General features: G+C 51.2%; 1 protein-coding gene across 1 annotated transcript; it reads left to right on the forward strand.

Annotated features, from left to right (window-relative positions):
- Positions 1-603: 603 nt before the first annotated feature.
- Positions 604-27,654, forward strand: ITM2C (integral membrane protein 2C). Its single transcript, XM_058030881.1, has 6 exons — positions 604-751; positions 15,758-15,895; positions 17,797-17,985; positions 18,254-18,364; positions 22,531-22,681; positions 25,896-27,654. The coding sequence occupies exons 1-6, from the start codon at positions 638-640 to the stop codon at positions 25,985-25,987; spliced, it is 795 nt and encodes a 264-aa protein (XP_057886864.1). The 5' UTR covers positions 604-637; the 3' UTR covers positions 25,988-27,654.

Consider the following 27,654-nt stretch of genomic DNA (forward strand, 5'->3'; position numbering starts at 1 on the left):
GGCAGGGCCCGGGCCGGCTCTGAGGGCTCCGTGCCCTCCCGGTGCCGCGGGCGGCTCTGAGGGCTCGGTGCCCGCCCAGTGCCCGTGGCGGGCTCGGCTCTGAGGGCCTGGTGCCCGCCCGGTGCCCGTGCGGGGCTCGGCTCTGAGGGCTCGGTGCCCGCCCGGTGCCGCGGGCGGCTCTGAGGGCTCGGTGCCCGCCCGGTGCCCGTGGCGGGCTGGGCTCTGAGGGCTCGGTGCCCGCCCGGTGCCCGTGCGGGGCTCGGCTCTGAGGGCTCGGTGCCCGCCCGGTGCCGCGGGCGGCTCTGAGGGCTCGGTGCCCGCCCGGTGCCCGTGCGGGGCTCGGCTCTGAGGGCTCGGTGCCCGTGGCGGGCTGGGCGCTGAGGGCGCGGTGCCCTCCCGGTACCCACGGCGAGCTCAGTGCTGAGGGCTCGGTGCCCGCCCGGTGCCTGCGGACGGAGCTCAGGGCTCGGTGCCCGCCCGGTGCCCGCCCGGTGCCCGCCCGGTGCCCGCCCGGTGCCCGCCCGGTGCCCGCCCGGTGCCCGCCCGGTGCCCGTGGCGAGCTCGGCGCTGAGGGCGGGCGCGGCGCGGCCCCTCCCCGGGGCGGTGCCGGGGCCGGCGGTGGCGGCGGAGCGGGGCCATGGTGAAGATCGGCGTCCAGCAGCCGCCCGCGGCGCTCAAGCCGGACAAGGAGAAGGAGAAGGCGGCGGGGGGCGATGGGGTGGCGGGCGCCGTGCTGCTGCCCCCGGGCGCCGTGAGTGGGGCGGGGGCGAGGGGCGGCGGGGGTCGAGGGGTGCGGGTGCTGTGGTGCTGCTTCGGACAGGCACCGGCAGAGGTGTCCGGCTTTACCGGCGGCTTCGGGGCTTGGTGGGCGCCCAGAGTTCAGAGGAGCGGGAAGGGGATGGGGCAGGGTAGCGATGCCGTGGCGCCAGCAGCCGTCCCTGGGCACGGGAGTGAATGTCCAGCGCACACAGGAGCAGCAGAACTCATCCCTTCGGGCGGGTTAGCCTGCGGGAATGTAATTTCGGGTTGGTCATGCACGGGTGGATGTCAGACCCGGCCATCTCTGAAGGCTTTGGGTTGGCACGGGGAAGAGGCAAGAGGAGGAAAGCAGATGGTGCTGGAGCAAGATGGGAAGCCAGGGGCTAAGGGCACAGAGCTCTACATGCTTTGCAGATGGGACTTGACACGGTGATGTGGAGCTGCCCTGCTGGCTCCGGGTGATGGGTAGGAGAGGGGAGCCAGTGCTCATGCCTGCAGGCATCCCTTCGGGCACAAGGGGAGCGAAGGCACTGGAACATCCATAGCAGAAGATGAAGAAGGTGCGCTGGGGCCGGGCACAGCCGTGTGGGTCACTCCCGGGCTGTGAGAGCCGTGGCCAGGCAGTGCTGGGCAGTGCGAGGGTGGCACTGTTGTGTTTGGATGCCGGGCAGTGCGGGGCTGACACGGGCAGTGCCCCTCTCCAGCACGGACACTGAACGAGGCACTGCTGTGTTTGGCAGGAGTTGGATGTTTGTGAAGTCTCTGATGCTGGAGAGCCCCACTTGCCAGCCCTGCTGTGAGGGTGGACCTGCTGGGTGGATTCCACTCTGTGTGCTGTGAGGGTGTCATCCTGAGCTGGGCCTGACCCACGGCACCCACTCTGCCCTGTTACAGCACTCCCGTGTCACAGGAGGAGTCCTAAATGGCATTTCTGTATTCCTCATAAATGCCTAGGCTGTGCATGTGGTCTGATCATTTATTGAACCCTAGTCTCTCTCTGACTCAAAGAACGATGTGGGAGCTGTGGTTTTGCTCTGTTCCTGCAGCAGTGCAGAGTGTTCCTCCTCATGTGCCTCAGCAAACAAGTGGGAATGGCTCTGGAGAAGTGCTTTGCAGCAGAGGCTTCAGGAGACTGCCCTGTTCTGCAGAGTTCAGGCAGTCAGACCGTGATGATCTCTCCCATCACACATGACACGCTCAGCTCTCAGCTGTGCTGGCAGGGTCTGACTGTGCTCAGTCTGTCATGATTGCATCTGTTAATCTCACCAGGGAGCTCTGCAGAGACCTGGGGAAACGTGGTTGACAGTGACCTCTCAGTGATTTCCTGACTGTATTTCCTAATTACAAACTCAGGTGCTTGCTTGCTTCCTGCCTCTGATGTCCAGCCCTGGAAGCTGACTGTCACACTGGACTTCAGCTCACCCTGCCAATTAAACCAGCCTTCCACAGCCAGAAACTCAGTTCTTCTGTTGATCCTGACTGGGTTCAGGCAGGATCTGTCCATTTCTCAGGAGCACTGTGAGAAAAGCAGTTTAAAAAGTAATAACAGATGACAGAAGCTTGTTTCTATCATTAGTGCTGCCAGATCCCAGCAATCAAAATTACTCTGATTCAGGTCCTGCCAGATGTATGAAATTGGCTTAGGTAGCAAATAATAAATTGTGGGGTTTTTATGTTGCCTGGGGCCTTCCTCTGACTCCTGGGAGGCAGGGGGGTGTTTTTTTAAGCCCACCTCTGTGAGCTACAAAGGAACCTAAAAACATGAATTTATAACAAAGACTCCTCAACAATCTCCTGATTCCAGCAGACAGACATGTAAGAACATCAACATGAGTTCCATGCAATAAGGGCAGGAGTGGGTTACAGTGAGTCTGTGCCTGTGAGGATGTCCAGGGAGCAGCACATCCCCTGACATCAGGTGGCCTCTTCCTGATGGTGTTTTTCAGACTATGAAAATGGATTTCAGACTATGACAGTGGATTCTTTGTTGTGCTTGGGCTTAGCTGGACCTTTACCTTTTCCAGACACCCAGCTTGTGGCGTTGGTCTTTCCATATCCAGGCTTTTTTTTTGCCACACTCCCTCTCCTGCTGCCAATAATTTCTGTCTGTGTATGTCTTTCTCGAGCTGCCTCCCAGCAAAATGGCATTGGTGACATGCAAACAAGATGCTCTGCATTCCTCTCCTCTTTGATCTCATAACTTCAATCCCAGTGATAGGAGCCAGAGCTGGGAGATGATTCAGCGGCAGCTTCTGCAGCCTGGGGATTTTGGCAGGTGCTTGGTGAATGCAAAGATGCAGCAGGCAGGAAGATGTCTGTAATGCTAATGTGTCCTGAAAAGTAGTAGGTGAGCAGTCCTTACAGCAAGCTTGCATGTGCCTGAACCTTGTTTCTCCCTGCACAGCTTGGCTTGAATCAGGAAGAATATGCAGAATATTTAAACTCCTGTCAGAAAAATCCATGTAATTTTGAGACTGTTGCAAGACTTTAAGGGATTATAGAAGAAACAATCCTGTCATTTAGTAGGAACTGTAGGGATGTAGCAGCCTTGAGCAGAAGGCAGCTTGAGGTTATGCAGCCTTTGTGTTCATTGGGAAATATTTGTTCAGATGCAAAATAGTATTCAGAAAGTTTTAATTGAACCCCATATTTGCAGTCTAAAATGGAAATAAATAGACACATAGGCTGTGTCCGTAACTGGGCTGGGAAGTGTGCTCCTTGTGATTGTGGTGGATGTTGAAATCCAAATAACCAAAATAACCAAATAACAGGAACCAAATAACACTGATGGCTGGAGCTCTCTGGTCAAAACGTGGGTTGGGTTTTTTGGGGTTTTTTTGATCCCTTGTACATCCCTCTAATACCTGCTGATTATTTGGCAGAGACAGTGCAAGAGCCAGAGGAGAAGGGGTTTCATGAGCAGCTGCAGCCTGACCTAGTGTAGGTGGAAGTGGGCAGAGGAGGGCACCTGTCAGCCCTCTCTCTGTGCAGAGTGCCTGGGGCAGTTGGTGCCTGACAGCCAACACAGGCTGCTGGCTGGGGACAGGGGGTCTGCAGGAAACACATATGGGTGACCCAGGGGCTGCTTTCACAGGAGCCTCCTGTCCTGCCTCTGGGAAAGGACTGCTCCTGCAGTGCTGTTTGTCTCTGGAAGGATGAGTGTCGAGGGCAGGGCAGCGTTTGCTCAGGTCGGGCTGGTGGGACAGAAGGGTTTCACAGGCCAGGCAGGACTGGGAGAGCTCTCTCCATACCCACAGCCTGGTGAGCCTGCTGGAAACACCTTGGCAGTGCCTCACAGCCCCAGGGGCTGCAAGGGGCTTTCCAGGGTGCACGCAATGCTGCCTGCAGGCTGTGACTGATGTTTTGCTCTTGGTTGGCTTCAGTAATACCAGGCTTTGATTTGATGTCTTTCATCCCATCTGCATTCCCAAAGCCTTGACAAGACTCAGTGGCCTTTGGATCACACCCTTCCTGCTTGAATGGAGTTTTCCACAAGGAGCTGCTTGCTGCCTGGCGCTGGATCCATCCAACCCTCTGTGTCTGGGTGGTCTCTCTGTAGCTGCCCCTCTCCCTGCTGGGTGCCCCAGCTCCTGGCTGGCAGCTGAGCTGTCCCAGCCCCCTCCTTGTTGCCACAGCTCCCACACCCAGCGTGGTTGCCCTGCTTGGCAGAAAGAGCAGGGCAAAGCCTGGAAACCCGTGGGGAGCACATTCCTGAGGACCCCTCTGTTCCCTGTGAGGAGCATCTCCCCAGGGAGGAGCAGCTCTGCTGTGGGTGTGGAGCTCCAAAGCAGGCAGACAGTGCCTCGGTGCTGGGGCTGCTGCCCTGTCCATACTCCCCTGCCTTTGCTGATGCTCAGCTGGGAATGCTTTGCATTTGCCCGAGCAAGCCCAAGAGGCTCAGCGCTTTGTGGTGACAGCAGGACAGCAGTGCCACTTCTGGCTGTCCCAGGGATTTGCTGCATGAGCAGTGATGCTGCAGAGCTGGGCTCCAGCTCAGGGACAGGTGCAGGAGCAGAGGCTCTCAGGGTGACACCAACCTGTGGGTGCTGCTGTGCCAGGGCAGTGCTGGGTTTGGTGAGCGACTCCTTTGCGCATTGTGAGGTGGGATGTTGGTTTCTCAGCTGTTTTAATGACCCGGGAAGGCCCGGGGTGGCCTTGGGCAGCCCACGCTCCAAAGGACGAGAAGAGGCTTCAGGTTTTTTCTCGGTCTTCAGTGTTTATTAGTTATTTATCTAAAAGATTTTCTCTTGGCCCGACAGAGGTCTGCACAGCAGCCAGCCATGAGCACACTGAGAGCCCCCGGGGTGGTCACCTATCTTTTTACTCAAAACTACGTATACAATATTTACCTATTTCCCCCAATACCTTTTACCCTTATTGACCAGTGCACTTTTAGTAATAACCAATCTCAAAGTGCCAACATCACCACAGAAGATGGAGGCTAAGAAGAAGAAGAAGAAGGACAGGACATGCCCCAATTCCTCCATCTTACTTCTTTAGACCCCCCTGTACAGAAATCCTAAACCCTGTGTCTCACACTCTAATTAACTTATCCCTTCACCATTCACCCCAGTGAAATCCTCCCAGTCCTCATACAGGTGTCATCTCCCGTGTAGGATCAAAGTCCAGCCACCAGACACTTCTGGCAACATTCCAGGACTCCCGAGCCCCCCAAGGGTGGTCTCGGTCACTCTGCACATCAGTCCTGAGGTGCTGAGATCCCACAGTGGGAGACAGATGGCGAGGGAAGGGGATGTGAGGAAGAGTCTTTGAAAAAGAGGCTTTTTCACAAAGCAGGCTGGAAATTCAGAGAGAGGAAGGAAAAGCTTGCTGGCAGCAGTGTGGATTGATTGTGCTCATTGACATGTTTGCAGGCTTGAGTCCAGCCTTGAGGCTCTTGAGCTGTGGGGGTTCTCACCCTGCTCAGGCTTAGGGAGTTGAATATGAATATCCTCATTTTAAGAAGCAGCCTCCTGTAACAGAAGGTTATTCCTGGTCTTTGTCCAACCCTCCTATAACCACCATGGTGATTTCTTTTTGTGGCCTATATGGAGTTGTCAGTTTAAAGAGAAGCACTGTCATTTGGTTTTGGTTCTCTGTGGTTTGGGGATGCCCTGGAAGCAGAGGAAAAGGTTTGAATTGGAATAAAAAAGATGCTCTGGACCCCTTGCAGGATCTGCTCTAGTGAAATACTGGACTTCAGTGTCTTACAGGACTCCAGACATGAATATTTGATATTCCAGCTGAGCATGACAAAGGATCTGACTAAAACTGGCAGAGGGATTAGGACAGAGAGTATCTGTTCCAAGCAGAAACATTATAAATGCAACTCAATTTTGAAACATGTAGCTGTCTTTCACCAAAGAGATGTAGACTGAAGAGCTGGAGCCAGAGGAGCTGGAAACAGCTGTGCAGAGGTTTGTGTTCTCCCAGAGCTGGGGCAGAGCTGGAGCCAGCCCAGCTTTGCATGGAGGAGCTCTTCACTTGGGAAGAACCTGTTGAGTTTACCTGCTCTGGGCACAGCAGTTTTGGTGAGGTTTTTTTTTTTTTGGCTAAACACAGAAAACCAAGAAATATCTTTCAACAGAAGAGTTTCAAAGGGTACAAATGAACCAAAAGTAAGTATGAGACAGAAGCCCAGAAGAAGGGAGCTGCATCCAGCAGAGCACTGCAGCCGGGTCTGGAGAGATGGAGGATGAGGTGTCCTTGTGCACTGCTCTGCAGTTCCTGATTTTGTGCCACCAATGTTTGCTCATTACCAGGTTTACAGGAGATGGAAACGCCATCTTGACTTGTAGGTGCCTATTGTCTTCCCAAGTGATATGTGAGAATCTAGGAATGTTTGGGTATTTTTTTAATGCCAGTGTTACCATTTGAAGGAGGACAGTGTGAGGGTGCTGGGTTTTTGCACTCATCTCTCTGCACTTGCTTTTCAGAGTTGTCTTCCTTGGTGCCATGCCCTACCTTTGAAGTCAGTTTGAACAACAAAGAGAAGGGTAAATTTGCCTCCTCTCTCATGCTGTTGTTAAACTAGACACCTTTTCTTTGTGGTGAATTTTCAAGTGTAGGATTGACTGTCACAGTTTTCTTATACTGTTGCTGGGAGAAAAGATAATAGCTGTCAGTGTTCCAGAAGGGAGCAGTGACTTCATTTTATGGTGTGACACTGTGCAAATCCTGATTTTCAGGGAAGAAGCAAATGCTCTAACCAAGTTTGGTTCCTTGAAGATGACAGGAGATGCTGGACTCTGCCCCTCTGCTCAGAGTGATCAGTGCAGGGTTCTGGCTGGGACTGTCCCTCTTGCCTGCAGAACCAGCAGAAGGCAGGATGTTCTTGGGCATCTTGGGCATGGCTGTGTTCCTTCTTCCAGTCACGTCTAGAGGAAGAGTGAGGAGGGACAGTGCTGGCTTCATTGGCCATGGCCAGATCAGCAGTGCTTGGCTTGCTTTTGGTGAGATCCAGAATGCCTGCTCTGACCATCTCTGCCAGCTCCAAGGTGGGTGCTGTGGTTTTAAATTGCACACACCCAAAAGCTCTCCAGACATGGAGCTGGCTGGGGGAAGCAGGGAGAGCCCAGTGGCAGTGTCCAGGTTAGTCCTGTGCTTCCTCAGCCTCCCAAGGCATCACCAGAGGTGAAAAGCTTCAGGTGAAATCATGTGAAACCTTTGGATGTGTCTTTTCCCATCACATTTTCTGCTTTCAGATGTGTTGCCACAGCACCCAATCCTTCACACTTCTTGCAAAATCAGCCTGTGTCTCCCTTGGCTTGTGCCCAGGGCCACTTGCATGGGTTGCTGGTGGGTTTGTTTTACATGGCAGCAGTTGTACAATTGCTGGCTGGGAAAAGGGGAGTGAGTCTCATGGGACAGCTCAGCACTTTGGTGGGGATCCAGGCTCATGGCTTGCTTCTTCCAAGCCCTGCATGATGGTAGAAGCAAACAGACTGGCTTTGGTAGCAGCTTCTCTTCCCTCCACCCAGGAGGAGAAGGAAGGCTCAGCTACACCAAGAGCAAGCTGAAAGCTGTTGGCATTTCCTTACCTCAGTTTCACAGTGTTCTTGGATATTTTTGGCATTTGTGAGAGGTCTTTTAAGGAGTCAGGTGTCTGCCCACCTGCATATGTCTTTATTTTGAGTCAAGGCTCTCTTTGAATTTGCCAACCTCTCAGTTTAAGAGCTTCCCCTATTCCCAGAGCAGCTGCTCTGCTTCACTCTTGCTTGAGCTGCTTTTGCCTATCATTGCTCTGGAGAGGTTTGAGACCCAGTGCCAAAGCTTAACCTCCATTCTTCTCCTGGGGAAGAATCCCATTCTTTTCATGCCACTTCCCACTTCAGGGTTTTGTTTTTTTTTTTTTTGGTAAAAAACCCTAAACAACCCATGGCCTTCATTCACAGGGCTGTGCTGGCTCCTTCCCTCCCCAGGTGCTCCAGAGCCTTTTAGCTGTGGTGTTGCTCCATGGAGGGACTGATTTTCCCCATCATTGCAGAGTGGCCTGGAAATCAGGCTGTGTTTATCAGTATCAGTATTTTGGCAGTCAGGCTGTTAAATGCTCAGGTTGGGATATTTTATTTTTTTTTTGCCACTTTGTCACAGCTGTTTATTTTCTCTCTGCCTGCCTCTCTGTTCAACAGGATGCTCAGGGCTTCAGCTGTGAGCGTGGTAAGAACAGTCTTGTTTTTACCAGGGGCTTTGTTGGCTCTGCTAATGCTCTGAATGGTTTTACTCCTGGGAGAAGGAGAGGGAGGCTGGAATCATTCCAGCTGGAAGTTGTTGTGCCTCTGCCAAAAAAACAAAACAAAACAAAAATATGGAAATTAATTCCTCACCCCTGTGCAAAGAGGGAGGAGAAACAGCCCTTTAGTTCCATAAAGGGATGAAAAAAGGAGAAAAGAGGGGGGTTTATATCTCTCTTGCCAATGAGGGAGAAGGAAAATATGATCACTGAGTGCTCAGGAGCTCCCACATGCTAGGCTGCATTTTTAACATCCTGCTGTCTTTGTCATATAGCAACAATGCTGGGGGTTTTAATTAGCCAGTGGTTGTTTTTGATATTCTAATTTCCAGCACTGTGAAGTGACTCCTGAGGCAGGTGGCTTTGTTGCTAGTCACATGCTGTGGTGTCACTCAAAGGTGTGAGTAGATTCATTTATTGCAACTTTTTTTGCCTTCAGCTGTGATAGTCCCTTAATTACTGGCTTGCTTTTGGGTTTTTTTTTGCTTCCAGGCATCTTTGAGTCTGAAAGTCATCAGTTGTGTTCTCTGTGGAAATGCTGTGGCCAGTGCAAGCACTGCTCAAGGACTGTGAGCAGGGACTTTGGTTGCCTTGGAAACTGTGTGCCATATATATATGTGTGTGTGTGTGTGTGTGTGTGTGTGTGTGTGTGTGTGTTTTCCTTTCTGTCTGTGCATGCAGACCTAGAGCATCAGAAATGCCCTTCAGCCTGGAAGGACTCCCCTTCCAAGTGTGGGTTCCTTGAGAGGCCTCTCATTGTCAGTGCAGAGCTCTGAGCCCTCTCAGCCAGGGCAGATCCTCAGGCAGTGTTCCCCCACGGGCTCACCCAGTATTCTCCTCATCTTGCTCTCTCTCCTCTCTCCAAGCATTACTGCTCTTGAGGGCAGGACTCATTTTTCATTCATCTGGCACAGGAACCTTCTTTAGAGTGTCGAGGCTACTTTGATGGATGCCAGGATGCCTTTGCTGTGATATTTTATCTCTGTTCCTCTCCCTCTTCTTGTCTGCCTTTGCCTTTTCCCTGTGTGTAGTCTCTCACCTCCCTGCTGCAGAGCTTGGCAGCTGCTCCAGTCTGGGCCCTGCCTGCCCACCCAGCTGGCTCTGGCCATCCCTGGGGCTCTCCACCACAGAGTTCCACTGTGCTGGAATTCCTGAGTGCAAATTAGATTGTTCTGATGAGGGTTTCTTAACTTTGGAGCCTGCATCCTTTGAGGAAGCCATGGCAGTGTCTGCAGTTATGTCAGTGCATCAAACCTTGAGAGCTCAGGCTGCTGCTCCCTTGAACAGTGTCCCACAGAGTGATGGCATATTTTAGATGGCCCTGCTCTCCAAACTGCATCCCTTTGCATTGCATTTCTCTCCTCACTTGTCAGTCATCAAAATCACATCTACTATTTTTAGTCACCCCACGCTTCTTTTCCTGTCGGGGGTGTATATTTAGACACTTGCCAATCTCTGTCCCCAGTTTGTCAGGCCTTGCTACACCTAAAATGAAAGATTTCAAACCCATGTGATTCAGAAATGCGGGGAGCAGGGTTTGTGGAGGGCTCCTGTGTTTCTGAAGCTGCAGGAGCAGAAAAAGGCCCAGAGCTGAGTCCATCTCTGCCGAGGCAATGTGTGACTTGGGAAGGGATCAAGGCATGACATGACACTTTTCATCTTCTCACTTCTGTCGTCTTCAGCAAGGCATGGGTGATGAAGGAGCAATAATGTCACATTTCTATTTTTACAACCTTCTCCTGTATTAATGAGAAATTCCAAAGGCAGCATCTCACCAGGTATGGTTCTTGTGAACAGCTCCTGCAGTGCTGTGTCCTAAGGCTCAGTGCTGTGAAGTTGGAGGGGTTTGCTCAGCCACAGGTGTCTGGGAGGTTTCCCTGCTCTGCCTCACTGTGGCCTTTGAACTTGATACTTGATTTCTAAATCTTGAACCAGACATTGTGCCCAGCCAGGTTTCTGTCCCCCAACCCCCTTGTAGGAGAACTGTTCCTTAACCATTCAGTGCAAACCAGGGATAACAGGACACCAGCCATTTTCATCATGTCCTCAGCAAGACCTGAAATTCCAAAGAAAATCCACGAAGACTGAATCAGGGCTTTTCCCCACCCTCCAGGCTACTTTCCAGCCTCTTCTCCCCCATGGTCTGTATCATGCCTCCATCCTTTCCCATCTGGGTATTTGCTGCCTGCACTCTGTTGCTGTGCTGGCCCTGTGAGCTGGCAGGGCACTGAGTCATAGTGAAGAGTCTGTTTTATCTGAGGAAAGGAATTCCTTTTTATATTCCAATATCCTGTCTGCTGCTGGTGCTGGGCTGAATGCCTGACAGCAGTCAGAGTCAGCATGTCTGGGAGCTCAGGCTTCTGTGTGGAGCTGGAGTGTCCCAGTGGAATGAAGGATTAGCAGGACAATGCCAAGATGTGCAGGTGCTTTTTGTGACAGGTGGGTGCTTTTCCCCCATTGTCCATGCAGGGGAAGAGCAAGCTGTGGCTTCCCCTTGGCTTGCAGAGCATAAGGAGCTCTACCCACTGCCTCTTCTGAAATGATTCCCTGGGAAGGGAGCTGGCCCAGCCCTTTCTGTAGGGTCAGCAAAGTGGTACTGCCCAGGAAAATGGAGCAAAGAAGGGATCAGTGTGTGGAGAGGCAGCAGGTGCTCTGCAGAGCTGGGATGTGTCTGTGCATCCTCCCCACATGCACAGCTCTAGTGCCTGGACCATGGACATGCTGCCCTTCTGCCACTGCTGTTGCTTTTCATTCTCTAACAAATAAATGTTTGTCCTCTGCTCAGCCCAGGGAGGGGAGGAAGGGCCTTATGTTCATTTTTGTGTAAAATACCTCCAGCTCTTGCAATATTGTGTTTAAAACAACAAAAAGAGGAAAGCCCATTTACTCAGCTGTCCCTACCTCTTCCCAGGGATGGTTTTAACCCCAACCTTTCCCATTCCTCTTGGCCAAAAAAACCCAAGCTTGATCAAGGCAGAAAATTGATAGTATAGCTTGTTGCAAGCAGTGTGTCTGGTTAATGAATTCTCTGGAACATTGTTAAATATCTAGTGAATGTACAGCATTTTTGTGTTGCATATTTTGATTTTTGTCCTTTGGAAATGCACACCTTGAGGACATGAAGAACTCTTCAGGAAAACCCTGCTGCCAAGTCTGATTCTCCCCTTGCTGAGGAGCCAGGCATTCCTAGGCAAGAAGAGATGGAAATCAGCTGTGATGGATTTTCTGGTTTTTAGAGCACCCTGTTTGTAAACAATTCTACTGCAAGGAGTGGGGGTCCTGTGAGAAGGGAGGTGTGTAGTGGTACAAGCAGGGCAGCAGCCTGTGCAATAAACTTCTTGGATTTTTGCAGGCTGGTGCAGATGGGGTGTCCTGCTGGGGATGCCTCCAGCCCCAAGCTGAGCTGCAGACTGAGGTAGCTGCTTTTAAATTGTCATTTATTCACAGTGATAAAGGCTGGTGGCCTTTCCATCTGCTGGGCTGGGGGATGGAGACACACTTTTTCAGTCAGGTTTTCCAGGTGATTTTTATGCAGTATTTTGCAGGACTGTATTAACTGTTCCCCTTGGCCTGGCTGGCTGCATTTTTAACCTCACTGCCTAAATTGCTGCTCTCTCAGAATGGTTGCTGTTGATTTTTTTCTTTCCTCCCTCAGAATTTGGGGGTTTGTTTAATAACTTCTTCCAGATAAAAGCTCTGCTTTGCTTCTCCCACAGGGCAAAGCTCTGGCAATTTTCCTGAAGCCAGGAATGTTTTGTAGGGAGCAGAACCCATCTTTGGCAATGAGAGGCCGGATGTTTTACGGTGTCTTTGGCCATGCAAAGAAGACAGAGCTGTCCTAGCAAGTAGCAAACCATTGTGGGCTGGTTTCCCCTCTCTACCATTCCTCAAACACAGCTTTTCTCTTAGTGGGAGTATTTTTTTGCCCTTTGAGTTGCTGTGTCCTCATGAAGCCTCTCCAGGCCGTCCCTGGAGCCAGTGCTGGCAGCCCCCAGCAGGAGCAGTGCTGCATTAATGTCTTGGTTTGGAAAGACAGGTGCCTGCTAAGGAAGGCAGGAGCCTCCCCGAAATGGAGAATGTAAACCCTCCCCACCCCTCCCAATCGCTATAAATTTTAAATTAAGGGGCTCTCAGGCAAAAATATGGGAGCAGGAAATAACAGCTCTTTAAAAGGGAAGAAAAAAAAATAAAAGGATAAAATAAACAATGCAGAACACTAGAAGAACACTGACAGAGTCAGAACCCAACCTGACACCCTGTGGGTCAGGGTGTTGGTGGCAGTCCCATTGGAATTGTGGCTCAGCCCTCCTGCAGTGTCAGGGGTGGTTCTGCTGGAGCTGGGATCCTGTAGAGAAGGATGTATTCTGCCTCTGAAGATCCAGTGGAAGGAGAGACAGCTGCTGTTCCTCTGGGGAATCCAGTGGAGAAGCCGTGCTGGTGTCTCAAAACCTCTGGATTATATCTGGGTAGCAATGCTTGGCTCCTCCCTCTGGGCTCACATCTCCCAATGGGATGCTGTAGTTCTTATCAGCCATGCAGTGACATTCAATAGCTGTTATCAGCAGATGTCCCCTCCTGAGGGAGGTGTGAATGTGGTCACTCAAATGCAAACTGCCCACTTGACAAAGGTAATCTGCCATACAGATGGGAATGGAAAACATCTTGCCTTGCAATTTTGAACAATTAACCAGCACAGCAACCTGGCACCCTTTGGATATGGTTCACTTGCAGAGCATTAAACATTTTCTCAGCCTTGCTTCAGTGTCAGGAGATCCTCTTCTTTCTCTTCACCCTCACTGTCTGCACTCTCTCTGTGATGACAAGTGTCTGGGGAAAGCTGCTTTTGTGAAACACTTGACATCCAGCATGACTTTCTTGTCCTAGTGGTTCATGTCAGAGAGCCTTGAAACTTCCTCTAGTAATGTGATTTCTTATTTTCTGTTCTTTGTGGCTTGTCAGAGTTGCTGCTCATTGTCTGCAGAAGGAGAGGAAAAGTGTAATATTTTTCAGCTTGCTCATCCCTTTATTTGCTGGAGGAGCAGCAGCAGCAAACTGATTGCAGTGATCCTTCAGTGCAGGAAGCTGGAGGTGAATCGAGGTGCTGTGGGTCTTTCAGCAGCTGGGATGAAGCAGAAATAAATGTAGATTAATTTCTCCTGGAGATGTGCTGGAATTGTAGCTCCCCAAAGCAATTTGGTCTTGGCAGTTATCAGGTTGAATGTGGTAGGAATAAAAAAGTATCTGGAGGAGTCCCTGTTGGCTGGGAGTAGAGCAGGTAGGAGAGGGGCTGCAGGCTCCTGGCTCTGCCCCTGTTCCTGCATCTCAGTGGAGCTCCTGGAGCAGGGAATCCCCACCTGGCAGGGTCCCCATGGGTGTCCCAGTCTGGGACAGGAATGATGCCTCCAAGCCTGGCACTGAACTGCTGCTCTTGCAAGGGCTGCTCCGAGGTAGGGAAAGGGAAAAGAGGTGTTTGCTGCCAGCTGGGCTGGGCAGAGCTGGTCTGATGCCACCTGAGGGTGGTGGGGACACATGGGTCTGTCCTGTTGGGGCTTTAGCACTGGCAGCACCCTGTGGGTGTTGGCCACAGGGTTATTCTGGAGAAACATCTCTTCCTTTGAGAAGTGAGGAACCTTAGGAATGAGAGGCTGATGTTTGCTTTTCAGTCATCCTCCCATCCGTGGCAGTCTCCAAGTAGCTGTGGAGAGTGTCTGTAGTCAAACACATCAGATCTCAAATGGCACAGAGGGGGTTAATGTGCAGGAACCCTCCCTGGTGCCTCTCACATCAGATCTCAAAGGGCACAGAGGGGGTTAATCTGCAGGAACCCTCCCTGGTGGCTCTCACATCAGATCTCAAATGGCACAGAGGGGGTTAATCTGCAGGAACCCTCCCTGGTGCCTCTCACATCCGATCTCAAATGGCACAGAGGGGGTTAATCTGCAAGAACCCTCCCTGGTGCCTCTCTCCCCAGCCTGCCTGCTCAGCTGAGGGCAGCTTTCAGCTCTTCTGTGTGGAAACTGGGGCATCTCTGAACCAGCTCCTTTCATCTGCTTCTGAAAGGCCTTACATCATTCTGCTTAACATTTGAAGGGTTATTTTGGTAGAAAAACAAGAGCATCACAGGTTGGGATGAGCTGTCTGTGGGAGGTAACCCTGCCTTTGCACTGCCCTCTGTTGTCAGGGCTGTGACATGGTGAGCTGGCCACTGTCTGTAAAGATGGGGCAGCACTCTGAAGAGGACAGGTCTGTTTTCTTCTGATGCCCTGTCCATTTTCCTTTGGAGCTGTGCTGCAATGTGCTTGAAAATGAAGTTGAGATCATCACATCTGTTTGTGTCAGCTCACCCCAGCAGGGTCAGGAGGTACCAGTAATTCCCATCACAAAAATTTCCAATGAGAAATTCTGCCATGAGTGGCAGCATTTCAACTAAAAAAATTTGACTACCAGTAATTCCCATCACAAAAATTCCCAATGAGGAATTCTGCCATGAGTGGCAGCACTTCCACTAAAAAATTCTGACTATAAATACATAAATGCTGTTATATTCAGTAACCAAGAACTAAGAGTTCCTGATCTTATTTTTTATTTTTGGTCAGTCTTTACCTCCCACTGAAACAAAGCTTGTCTTGGTTCTGAACAATTGGTGGGAAGCTGATGATACACGTGTCTGTGTATGTTCACACAAACACACACACAGACACTTTTTTTTCAGTACATATAAATATATAGGTATTTAATGTATATAGTTTATGTATCTGGGGTAAGGGAGGAAAAATGCATAAGTGTTTTACTGTTGCCAGGTGTGAAGTAGCTTTGCAGGGCAGTGCTTGCCCTGTTCGTTGCACAACACAACTTCTTTGGATGGGACAGCAGGTTGCTGGTGGCCCAGAGCACCCTTGGATGGGCTCACAGGTGGCTGGTGGCCCAGAGCACCCTTGGATGGGCTCACAGGTGGCTGGTGGCCCAGAACACCCCTTGGATGGGTTCACAGGTTGCTGGTGGCCCAGAGCACCCTTGGATGGGCTCACAGGTGGCCCAGAGCACCCTTGGATGGGCTCACAGGTGGCTGGTGGCCCAGAGCACCCTTGGATGGGCTCACAGGTGGCTGGTGGCCCGGAGCACCCTTGGATGGGTTCAGCAGGTTGCTGGTGGCCCGGAGCACCCTTGGATGGGCTCACAGGTGGCTGGTGGCCCAGAGCACCCTTGGATGGGCTCACAGGTGGCTGGTGGCCCAGAGCAGTCTCTGAGCTCCGTGTCTGTCCCCAGGAGGAGCCGGGCCCCGCGGCGCAGGGCCGCCGCTCGTCGCTCAGTGGGGTGTGCTACCTGACCATGGGGCTGCTCGTGCTGCTGCTGGGGCTGGTCTTTGCATCGATGTACGTCTACAGATACTTCTTCATCACCCAGGTAGGAGACACTTGGGAAGCACTTCTGGCTCCATCAACCCTAGCAGCCTTTGAGGGAGGTGCTGTTGGTTTTTGTTGCTGGGCACTGCAGATGAGGCATTTCTTAAGTGCTAGGCTCAGGCTGACCTCCATTCCCAATGCCAGGAAGGGCCTTCCAGAAACCCTCCCAAAACCCTTATGGCTTTGTTTTGCTTTCTCATTAACTGCATAAAAATATCCTGCCAGTTGTACCTTCTAAACCCCATTGCCTGGGGTACAGCAGTCTGAAAGCATGGCTTGTGAGGGGAGAGCAAGCCTGGAGGGAGCAGGGGGGTACAGGCAAGGGAACAGCTTTTTGCAGTAGGTTTTGTAGGCTCTAGCTCAGAAAAACTCTGTAGGTGGGACAAAAATAGGTGCTGCTATTAATAAAGCAAGCAGAGAAGTAAGAACAAAGTGGGAGATGATGTAGAAAGTGAGCCCTCAACCTCCATTAAATTCAGCACCTTTTCTTCCACATTGTCTTTGCAAAGCCTGGCCCAGCCTGGCCAAGGCACTGGGCTGGCAGCACTGTGGAGGGTCAGAACACAGGGAATGAGACAGGGCAGAGCTGCTTTTTGAGGAGGAAACTGCTGAGCTCTGGCTTGCTGAGTGTTTAGCCAAGAAACCCTGAGCACTGATTTGCACTGGAGCCCTCGTTGTGCTGTGGAGTGGCTATTAGTGAATGAGTTCTCCCAGGACTCTGCAGCCAGCACTTATCCACTCAGCAGAAGAGTCTTTTTATATACTCCTTTTCTCCATACATTTCCTTGCTGTCAAATTAATTTGCAGTTTTGTTTCAAGAAATCATCAGTGCTTTATTCCCCGTTGTCATTCACACCTGATCTGGAAACGCTGTGACAGCCCCAGGGCTGCTCCCCCCTCACACACAGCCCTGTCCCAGGTGAGGGCACCTGTCCCTGGGCTTTTGGTGGTGGCACTTCCCTAGGAGAAGCAGCCCTGGCCCCCAGGGAGGTCCTGGCAGGGACACCTCCCATCTGCTCAGAGAACAGCAGCTCCTGTTTTGCTGGGAGGTGAATCCACTTTGTTTTGTTGCATTTGCCACTCTGAGCTACAAGGGCCTCTAGAAATGATTCTCTGCTCAGCCCAAGCTTCTATGCCTCCTAAAAATACACCATTTTTTCAATGCCTCCTGTAGAAAAATGCAGTTACTGGGAGCCATGGAGGGATGTGAACAGCCTGGTGAGGAAATACAAGAGCTTGCAGGCAGTCAGTTTGCCTTTCTGAATTACTCCTCATAAAAGCCAGCAGGAAATTCTTTATTCCTTTTGGACCTGGCTTGTGACAGTGTTCACAGGGGTTTGAGGGTGAGGGAAGAGAGGAGGATCTGACTCCATGTTTCAGAAGGCTGATTTATTGTTTTATGATATATATTACATTAAAACTATACTAAAAGAATAGAAGAAAGGATTTCATCAGAAGACTAGCTAAGAATAGAAAAAGGAATGAATAACAAAGGCTTGTGTCTCAGACAGAGAGTCTGAGCCAGCTGACTGTGATTGGCCATTAATTAGAAACAACCACATGAGACCAATCCCAGATGCACCTGTTGCATTCCACAGCAGCAGATAATCAATGTTTACATTTTGTTCCTGAGGCCTCCCAGCTTCTCAGGAGGAAAAATCCTCAGGAAAGGATTTTTCAGAAAATATCATGGCCACACCCGGCTAGCATGGAGTGAGATGTGATCATTTCACAAGGGTAGCTTGCACTAAGTTCACCAAGAATGTTTTCTGCTAAAAACCTTGATCTTACAATACCCTCAAGCATCTGATGAGTGTTTTACCCAGCAGGGGTACACTCCTGTTTGCTGTAGCTGTTGGGGGGTGTTGTTGAGCCCTGCCTGGATTGTGCTGTACCCCACAGCTGCCCCGTGAGAGCGTGTTCCACTGCGGGGTCCTGTACGAAGACTCGCTGTACTCGCCCTTCAAGGGGCAGCTGGAGCTGCACGAGGATGTCAAGATCTACATTGAGGAGAACTACGAGCAAATCAACGTGCCAGTGCCCCAGTTTGGAGGGAGTGACCCTGCGGACATCATCCACGATTTCCAGCGGGTAAGGAGCTCCTGGGGCCTGTGGGGGCAGCCATAGGGCTGGGCTGGGTGCACAGCTCCATGCTCATGGCCTAGCACTGTCTCTGTTGTCACAGGATCTATTCCTGAGCTGCCCTCTCTGGGCTTTTCCAACCTGCTCTGCTTGCAGGGTAGGGAGGTTTGTTTAACACAGTGTCCTGTCTTCCCTGAATTCCCTCTCCTCACCCATTTTCCCAGTCAGGGCTCATTGCAGAGGGTTCATTTGTGTCATTCCTGTGCTTGGCATGCAGGGTCTGACAGCATATCATGACATCACCCTGGACAAGTGCTACGTCATCGAGCTGAACACCACCATCGTGATGCCTCCTCGCAACCTGTGGGAGCTGCTGGTCAACGTGAAGGTACAGCTGCAGCCCTGCTGCTTTTCTGCATGCTTTCCTTGAGCTGGAAAGCTCCTGGCAAATCAGAACTGCTGTGTCTGGGGCAGTGAGCCTTGGCCCTGAGTCTCCACAGGCTTCAGCAGGTTTGGCTGAAGTACTGATAGTGCAGACAGCACAGTAATGCTGGGCACGATGAGCAGCCTGACCAGGGAGACACACAGAAGCAGCAGGTTCCCTCCCTCTGGTTTTCACTAGGAATCAAGGGAAAAAAGAAAAAATTCCTTCCTTTCCCCTTCTGAGTTTTGCACTGTGGTTTGCAGAGCTCTCAGTGTCCCTTGGGGAGGAACACTCACCTTTCTGGGGGAATCTGTGCTGCCCTCCCTTCTGGGCTGCAGCACCAGGCTTGGGCTCATGCAGTTATGCTCACAGCCAGCATTAATTTGGTTTGGTACCAGCGATTTTGTTCAGTTCAGAAGCCTGTGCTGCTGAAAGCAGTCATCTTAAAATAGAATACTATTTAATCTTCACAGCAGGGAAAAAGCACAGGATTTTTCAGACTGAAAAAGGTACATATCTGTCTCAGTCTTCTGCAGGTAAATCAAGGCACTGAGCCTGGGTCTTTTATCACTCCTGTGAGGGTCTATTCAAAAAGAAGGTGGAAAAAAGACAATCTAATTCTTACTCTTTCTTAAATTCTCTTTGCTCGCTTCCTGCTATGTGCAGTATGGTGAACTTTGCAGTGTGAGCTCAGAGACAAGCAGTAATGCCTGGAGAGAGCCTGATCTCCAGTCCCTGTCAGACTCCCAGTTTGTTTCCTTGCAGTCCTCACAATTTCATGCACTGTGACTGTCTGGCAAATGTGCTGGGAACCCACTGGGGTACAACACACATTTCCTTACAACTCATCCAGACCTGTCACAGCTCCTGACCCTGGCAGGTGACCAGTCCCTGGGCAGAGGGAAATGGAAAAGGCAGGATTGCACAAGCTGAGAGAAAACAACTGAGAGATTGGGAGTGCTGGTCACGTCCTAAAATAACAGATATAAACTCACAGTCAGTGAAAATGATGCATTGTCTTTGAATTTAAAAAGGGGATTTAAAAAGGGGGTGTGCTTAAGCTTACGTAAGCACATATGTGGTCATATGTGAAGAGCCCAAAGCAGGTGTGAATTTAAATGACCTGCTGATTATTGAGATGGTTCAGTAGTGTCCAGTCTGTCTCTGGAGGCTTTAACCTGTACCTTAGAGACATTGTTTTAAAATTATTAGTTTGGTTTTGGGCTCAGAAAAAGTTTTCCACCACGAGGACAGTGAAGCAGTGGAACAGGGTACCCAGGAAGGTTGTGCTGCCTCCTTGAAATACTTGAAGATTTCAAGACCAGGTAGGGTAAAGTCCTGAGGTCCCTCCCCAGCTGAATTAGCTGTGATCCTATGGGCCTGTCATCTTCGTGGCCACATGTGGGAGGGGTGGCCTTGCTGATCAGGCAGAAAGCTCAAGTTTATTCCTGCTGCAGGGAGGATCTTTATGACCCTATGACTTCCCCTGCTGCTCAAAACTTGTGCCTTTTGGATGCTGGGTGAGCTTTGTAGGTCCTTGGACTTGGAGACTTTTTTCTTCTCTGCATCTCTGAATGCAGTCAAGTCCCTAATGAATGAGAATTATTCCCAGCAGAAAGTTTAGTTTTGGATCTGTTCAGTGACTGCATCCCTGTTTCTAGAATCAAATCACAGCCCAGCAGTTAACACCAGTGGTTTGCTCCAGCAGACTGGGGCAGCTCAGGGAGTTGGAGAACCTCCTTTGCTCTTTCCTCCTGGCCAGCCTGGTGCCAGAATGCCCCTTTGCAGAGTGGCTGCCACATGCCCTGTGCCTGCTTCTTTCAGGCTTTGTTTTGCACAGGTGTGACAGTTCAGTGACCAGGGTTGCATCAGTGTCTGACATAAAAGAATGGAGGGATGCTCCCCCTGCAGCAGCAGGAGCCTGGAGGTGACCAAGTTACAAGAGATGGACCATCCACATCTCTTGCAGAACACGAGATGGTCAGAGCTGTAGCTTGCTGAAGGTACTGTCCTTATTGCACAGTCCTGCCATGGAGGAGTGGTGATTCCCCCTTCATCTGCCACAGCTATTTCAGTCTGAGACAGTGAAGAAACTGGCTTGTGTGCTCATGTCTGTGTCACTGAGCCTCTCTCCAGGCCAAGGGTGTGGCACATCCTGAACCCCAGCCCTGGCTGTCACTGTGACAGCCCCTGCCAGGAGCTGCAAGTATCTCACAGCCCCCCTGCCTTCTCTGTTATTGAGAATCAATAATGGAATTTCTTACAGAACTGAAGTGTTAGTGCAGTACAAACTGGCACTAATTCTCTAATCCTGCAGTGTTAGAGGACAGCCTTATTGATCTACCTGGCTGTGCCAGCTCAGCAGCACAGCACTGAGTTAAGGTAGTGTGTTTCCAGGTGTGTCTCTGTGGAGATAACCAGTCCTGGGAAACAGAAGAGGTGAATCCTGAAATGATGCTGCTATTGCTTGGTTATTGCCTTGGTTTGAAAAGACAGGTGTCTGCTAAATGGAAAATGAAATGGAAAATGTAAACCCCCTGCCTCTGAATTATTATAATTTTGAAATTAAGGGGCTTTCAGGCAAAGATGTGGGAACAGGAATAACAGTTCTTTACTAGGAAAATTAAAAATACAAATACAGTAGTACAAAAAACCCAACAGTCCCAGAGTCAGAGCAGTCCCTGCCCCCTGTGTGCCAGGGCGGTGTCCCAGCCCCATCCCACGGGGGCTCAGCCCTCCTGCAGCCCCAGCTGTGGCTCTGCTGCAGCAGGGATCCTGCACAAGGGGGGAGTTTTCCTCTGCAGCTCCAGGGCTGCTGCAGATGGGCCTGGGCTCCCTCTGGCCATGCAGGGCAGCAGAAAGCTGCTCCTCTGGCAGTGCAGGGGGCAAAGGCTGCTGTGCTGTGCCAGGCTCAGATTGGATCCAGGCAGGAATGCTTGGCTCCTCCCCTGGGCGGAGCATCTCCCCATGGGATGCTGGGATTGGATCAGCCCTGCAGGGACACTCAGTGGCCATGGACAGCAGAGATCTCCTGCAGGGAGGGTTGGCTGGGGGAGAGAGAAAGGAAAAACTGCCCCAGGGACAGCAGAGAACTGCCCCAGCTCTAACATGGGAATAGAATACACAACCACCTACACCTTTCAACTTGAGATCATTATGCTTACCTTGGCCCCAGGGTCTGACAGTTCTTTTATTTCTTTGACTCTTCTTAAGGAAAAGGGACCAGAGCTGATTCTTTGCTTCATGATCTAGTTAGCATCTGCTCACAAGTATCCCTGGCCCAGGCTGCCCTTGTTACACAGCTGTTTGTTGCTACAGTGATGTCCAAACATGAAAGACGCCCTGAGCACCTGGGAATGAGCTTGCAGAGAGTCTCCAGTGCTGAGCTGAACTCTTTCCTGTTGTGGAAGATGAGACCTCCATCTCTGGGGACACACTGAAACCCTGTTTTTTCCATCTCCTGGTAGCTTTCTGCCATGACACCTCACTCATCACCCTGGCCTTCACAGTGGCCTCTACCCAACAGCAGGGATGTCACTGCCCCAGGCATTCCTGGGGCAATGAAGGTGTGTCAGGAGCTCAGTTCTTCTCTGAATGTGCTGCCCATGGCCCATCTCTAGTCCCCATTCCTGTGGGCACTAAGGGCAGGACATCACTGTGGCTCTGCTCAGTGGACCAGAGAGGAGAGGAGAATGTTGAAATCTGAACTGGGCTGGTGGTTTTGATTTTTTCCTTTTGAAGTAAATGTAGAGCGCACATTTCAGTGGAGTTCCTGGAATTTTGGTTAAGCTTTTTCTCTCCAGATGGCTTTGTTGTACTCTCATAGTTACAGTTTGGGCATCCCGCTCTAAAATTTGGGTCAGTTTATAACAGGGTTGATCCTACACTGACTTCACCCCTTATGTGAACATTCCATTTTTGGATCTCATCTATTTTGTGTGCACTGTGCTAGTAGCAAGGGACAGTTTCTTGCAAGGACAAGGTCACACATAACTGCCCTCAGCAAGTGGAGCTTGAGCCTCAGCAGCGAATGAGTTTTCCCCACTTTGGTTGTTCACGGTGCTCTGCGTGAAACAGTTGCGTTCAGGGAGTGTTTGTGCCTTATTTCAGTGGGAGCTCTGTTCTTGCAGAAGGGGACATACCTGCCTCAGACGTACATCATCCAGGAGGAGATGATCGCCACGGAGCACGTCAGCGACATGGAGCAGCTGGGCTCCTTCATCTACCGCCTGTGCAGCGGCAAGGACACGTACCGGCTGCGGCGGCGCGGCGCCCGCCGGCGTGAGAGCCTGCCTGCCCCTCATCTTCATCACAGCCTGCCTGCTCCTCATCCTCATCCTCATCACAGCCTGCCTGCCCCTCATCCCCCTCACAGCCCCTGATCCTCATCCTCATCACAGCCCCTGCTCCTCATCCTCATCCTCATCACAGCCTGCCTGCTCCTCATCCCCTCACAGCCCCTGATCCTCATCCTCATCCTCATCACAGCCTGCCTGCCCCTCATCCCCCTCACAGCCCCTGCTCCTCATCCTCATCACAGCCTGCCTGCTCCTCATCCTCATCCTCATCACAGCCTGCCTGCTCCTCATCCTCATCACAGCCCCTGCTCCTCATCCTCATCACAGCCCCTGCCCCTCGTCCTCATCACAGCCCCTGCCCCTCATCCCCCTCACAGCCTGCCTGCTCCTCATCCCCATCACAGCCCCTGCCCCTCATCCCCCTCACAGCCTGCCTGCTCCTCATCCCCATCACAGCCCCTGCCCCTCATCCCCATCACAGCCTGCCTGCCCCTGCTCCTCATCCTCATCACAGCCCCTGCTCCTCATCCTCATCACAGCCTCCCTGCTCCTCATCCTCATCCTCATCACAGCCCCTGCCCCTCATCCCCATCACAGCCCCTGCCCCTCATCCCCCTCACAGCCCCTGCTCCTCATCCCCATCACAGCCCCTGCCCCTCATCCTCATCACAGCCCCTGCCCCTCATCCTCATCACTGCCTGCCTGCTCCTCATCCTCATCACAGCCTGCCTGCTCCTCATCCCCCTCACAGCCTGCCTGCTCCTCATCCTCATCCTCATCACAGCCTGCCTGCTCCTCATCCCCCTCACAGCCTGCCTGCTCCTCATCCTCATCCTCATCACAGCCTGCCTGCTCCTCATTCCCATCACAGTCTGCCTGCCCCTCATCCTCATCACAGCCTGCCTGCTCCTCATTCCCATCACAGCCTGCCTGCCCCTCATCCCCATCACAGCCTGCCTGCTACTCATCCTCATCCTCATCCTCATCACAGCCTGCCTGCTCCTCATCCCCATCACAGCCTGCCTGCTCCTCATCCTCATCCTCATCCTCATCACAGCCTGCCTGCCCCTCATCCTCATCACAGCCTGCCTGCTCCTCATCCTCATCACAGCCTGCCTGCTCCTCATCCCCCTCACAGCCTGCCTGCTCCTCATCCTCATCCTCATCACAGCCTGCCTGCTCCTCATCCTCATCACAGCCTGCCTGCTCCTCATCCCCATCACAGCCTGCCTGCTCCTCATCCTCATCACAGCCTGCCTGCTCCTCATCCTCATCCTCATCACAGCCCCTACCCCTCATCCTCATCACAGCCCCTGCCCCTCATCCTCATCACAGCCTGCCTGCTCCTCATCCCCATCACAGCCTGCCTGCTCCTCATCCTCATCACAGCCTGCCTGCTCCTCATCCTCATCCTCATCACAGCCCCTACCCCTCATCCTCATCACAGCCCCTGCCCCTCATCCCCATCACAGCCTGCCTGCCCCTGCTCCTCATCCTCATCACAGCCCCTGCTCCTCATCCTCATCACAGCCCCTGCCCCTCATCCTCATCACAGCCCCTGCTCCTCATCCTCATCACAGCCTGCCTGCTCCTCATCCTCATCACAGCCCCTGCCCCTCATCCTCATCACAGCCTGCCTGCTCCTCATCCTCATCACAGCCTGCCTGCTCCTCATCCTCATCACAGCCCCTGCCCCTCATCCTCATCACAGCCCCTGCCCCTCATCCTCATCACAGCCTGCCTGCTCCTCACCCCACATCACAGCACTGCCCCTGTTGCTCACCCCACATCATAGCCCAGTCTTATCCTCCTCACCCCACATCACAGCCCTGGTCGTTGTTCCTCACCCCACATCACAGCCCTGCACCTGCTCCTCACCCCATGTTACAGCCCTGTCCCTGTTGCTCACCCCACATAAGAGCCCTGCCCCTTGTTCATCACCCCACATCACCGCCCTGGTCGTTGTTCCTCACCCCACATTACAGCCCTGTCTCATCCTCCTCACCCCACATCACAGCCCTGCTCCCTGTTCCTCACCCCACATCACAGCCCTGTCCCATCCTCCTCACCCCACATCACAGCCCCTTTCTGTCTGGTGCAGCCGTGCTGGGCTCTTTATGACCAGAGCTGGGTTTCCCTCTGGGGCTTTGCCTTTTCCCATGCAGTTAATCCAAGCCCAACTTCAGGATGCTGCAAACGGGTGCTGAGTGCTGTGTTTGTGTCATCCATCAGCCTGATACAAATCCTGCAGAAATGATTGCAGGAGCCAGCAATTCATTTCCACGTGGGCTCCTGGGGCTGAACTAATGGCAGAGCTGTTGGGAATTGCTTGGAAAATTTCCCTAATGAAGGCACCCGATTCAGTGGCAGCTATTCAGAGCAGATTAGATCTGCAAATTGCCTTTAATTAATTAAGTTCATAATAGTACGGAAAATGTTGTGAAGAGGGAACATTGGACTGTGTAAAAATGATTTCATGGAAATTAGCAATATGTATCTTATATTGCAGTGGTAACATTGCTGCAAAATACTCTTTAATACCAGTATTTGTATTAATTTGTTATACTTAAAGGCTCACCTGGAACATGTACCTACAGTCGGTGGGGTTGGGGTCTCTGGGGAAGCTGCAGGGTGCAGTCCCCATGGCTGTAGCTGATGGTGCTTTCCTAGTGGGAGCTGCACTGACTCCCATGGAGCCCTGGCAGTCATTGGGGCACCCCAGGTTTGCTGTAAGGGGGGAGGAGCTGCCAGCAGAGCTGCTCAGAGCTGGGGACTTGCATTTGGAGGGCATGGGGAAGTGTTACCCAGGGGGAAGCATTGCCCCAGGCTGGGGCCACAGCAGGATCAGGCACACAGGGATACAAACAGGTGCTTTAAACACTTCTTGGCTGTGACTTCTGCTGGTTTCTGGAGGCTCTCTGGTCCCTGAGATAACGCTGAGATGCTGTCAGCTGAAACCAGCTGTTGCCAGGTGACTCCTTCAGCCCACGGCAGCTCTTACTGCAGGACTATATCCTAGAGAAGGTTGTTAGTTCTCCCAAAGACCAGATAAGGCTGTTTTCCATATGGGCTATGCTGTTCCCCCATTTCATTGTTCAGAAATTGCATCTCATCTGCTTTCCTTCCCCTCCCTGCTTTGGTTCTTGCAGATTCTCATTTGTTGATTCACCTCTCTCCTCTGTTTAAATCACCTCTAGGTATCAGTCGACGTGAGGCTGGAAACTGTCATCGCATTCGTCACTTTGAAAACACTTTTGTGGTCGAAACTGTTATCTGCCAAAAGTCATGAAGCACTCTCCAGATGTAACCTCCCTTGGCTTTGCTTGCACACACATGCTCTCAGCCCTCTCTTTAGACATGGTAATCTGGCTACTTTTTATACTCCCCCCAGCTTGTGCAGCTCTAACCTCTGGGGTCCTTTGTGGCCCTTTCTTCCCTGCTACCTACCCAAGACATTAGCTGGGCTTAAATTTACACAGTGCTCAAAGATCACTGGGGGTAGATGCAGCTTCTTCCACATAACAGAATGGAAATCCCCTTTGGGAGCAGGTTTGGGTAGAGGAATAGAAATGCTGGAAATAGGTGCTCTTTTCCTGGCTGAGCAATTTCAGGCTGGGATATTGCTCTGGGACAGAGCGGGTATGCACAAGAGGAGGATTTCCATTTTGGGGCTGATACAATGACCTAAACCAGGTGCACTTAGGAAAGGAATAGCTGTGAGGCTACAGACAGGGCAGTTTGAGAGCTCAGCAGAGGGAAGGAAGTGCCAGCAGCAGAACTGGTGGTTACTGGCAAGTCAAGAAGAAGGTTTTTCAAATCTTTTGACAGTGTGTATTCTTGTGTAACTCCTCCAGTGAAAGCTGTTTTGATAGCAATCACTGTAATCCAGCTGTGTATCACATTATCTGCAGGCAGCAGTGGAGTACAGATACTGATGGAAGGCAAGATTCAGCTGATCAATATACTGCAGAGAAATTGTTTGAACAAAACTGCATTTCTATTGATCATCAGACAGAAGAATTGCAGAGTAATTAAATATTCTTCCCTCCGTTCCATAAATGTAGTTAAAACTAATTAGGTTCTTGAAATGCAGGCAGCTTTTTGGCTTGAAAGAATGGGGTGAGTTTCAACTTGGCACATTCTTGTTAATTGGTTTCCAGCAAATCTGGACCTGTTCACCATCTGTTGAAATGAGCCTGTTGTTTTGGAAGAGGAAGGATAAAGTAAATGCAAGTACAATCATTAACTCAGCAGAACCAAAATGCAAAGCTAATATATTTGAAACTTCTGAGTGTTAATTTTATGAGTTAATTATGTGAAAACAAAACAGGATCTCAGGATGGTCGTGTAATGCAATAGGAATTAGTATATCGTTAGAGGCTGAGTATTTATTATTTCATATAAATATAGCTATAAATATTAATTTCTGTCAAGTAGAGGAGGACACTTTGGTTTCATTCTGCTTTAAGCTTGATGTAAAATGAAGAATTAGGTGCACTTCTTGCAGGTTGGTGTGGAAAGTTTCCCACTGCCAGATGGGTATTTACTTTTCTAGCATTGTGTTTTCCCAGCAATAACTTGCTGCTAGCCCCAGCCTTTAATTGCCAAGAGGATGACAAGAAGTGGGTCAGAGAATTGGCTCACTTCATGGAAGTAACTGGTAAATTTAAGCCCTTATTTCTCTTCATTTCTAGAAGCCTGAGGCTGCACTCAGGTGCACACAGGCCTCTTGCCCTCCCCTCTGGTTCTGCATGATGTCATTGAATGTGCTAACTGTGCAGTCCCGCAGCTGTAAGGGCAAACCTTGGTTCTTTGGGGTCAGCTCATGTGCTCACTGTTCCATAGGGTGAGAATGCAGTTGTAGAAAGAAAACATGAGATGCTTTGTATATTTTGTCTGGTGGGAATCTTACTTCTTAGGAAAAACCCATGGGATAATAAAGTCTTTTACCTCTGA

The sequence above is a fragment of the Melospiza georgiana genome, chromosome 10 (genome assembly GCF_028018845.1).
Source record: "Melospiza georgiana isolate bMelGeo1 chromosome 10, bMelGeo1.pri, whole genome shotgun sequence".
NCBI classification, from domain to species: domain Eukaryota; kingdom Metazoa; phylum Chordata; class Aves; order Passeriformes; family Passerellidae; genus Melospiza; species Melospiza georgiana.

Excerpts from the sequence above, each read along its gene's own strand:
- ITM2C (XM_058030881.1), top strand. The coding sequence starts at position 638 with ATGGTGAAGATCGGCGTCCAGCAGCCGCCCGCGGCGCTCAAGCCGGAC. Across the intron at positions 15,896-17,796 it reads GATACTTCTTCATCACCCAG|CTGCCCCGTGAGAGCGTGTT; the intron begins GTAGGAGACACT and ends TGTACCCCACAG. Across the intron at positions 18,365-22,530 it reads AGCTGCTGGTCAACGTGAAG|AAGGGGACATACCTGCCTCA; the intron begins GTACAGCTGCAG and ends CTGTTCTTGCAG.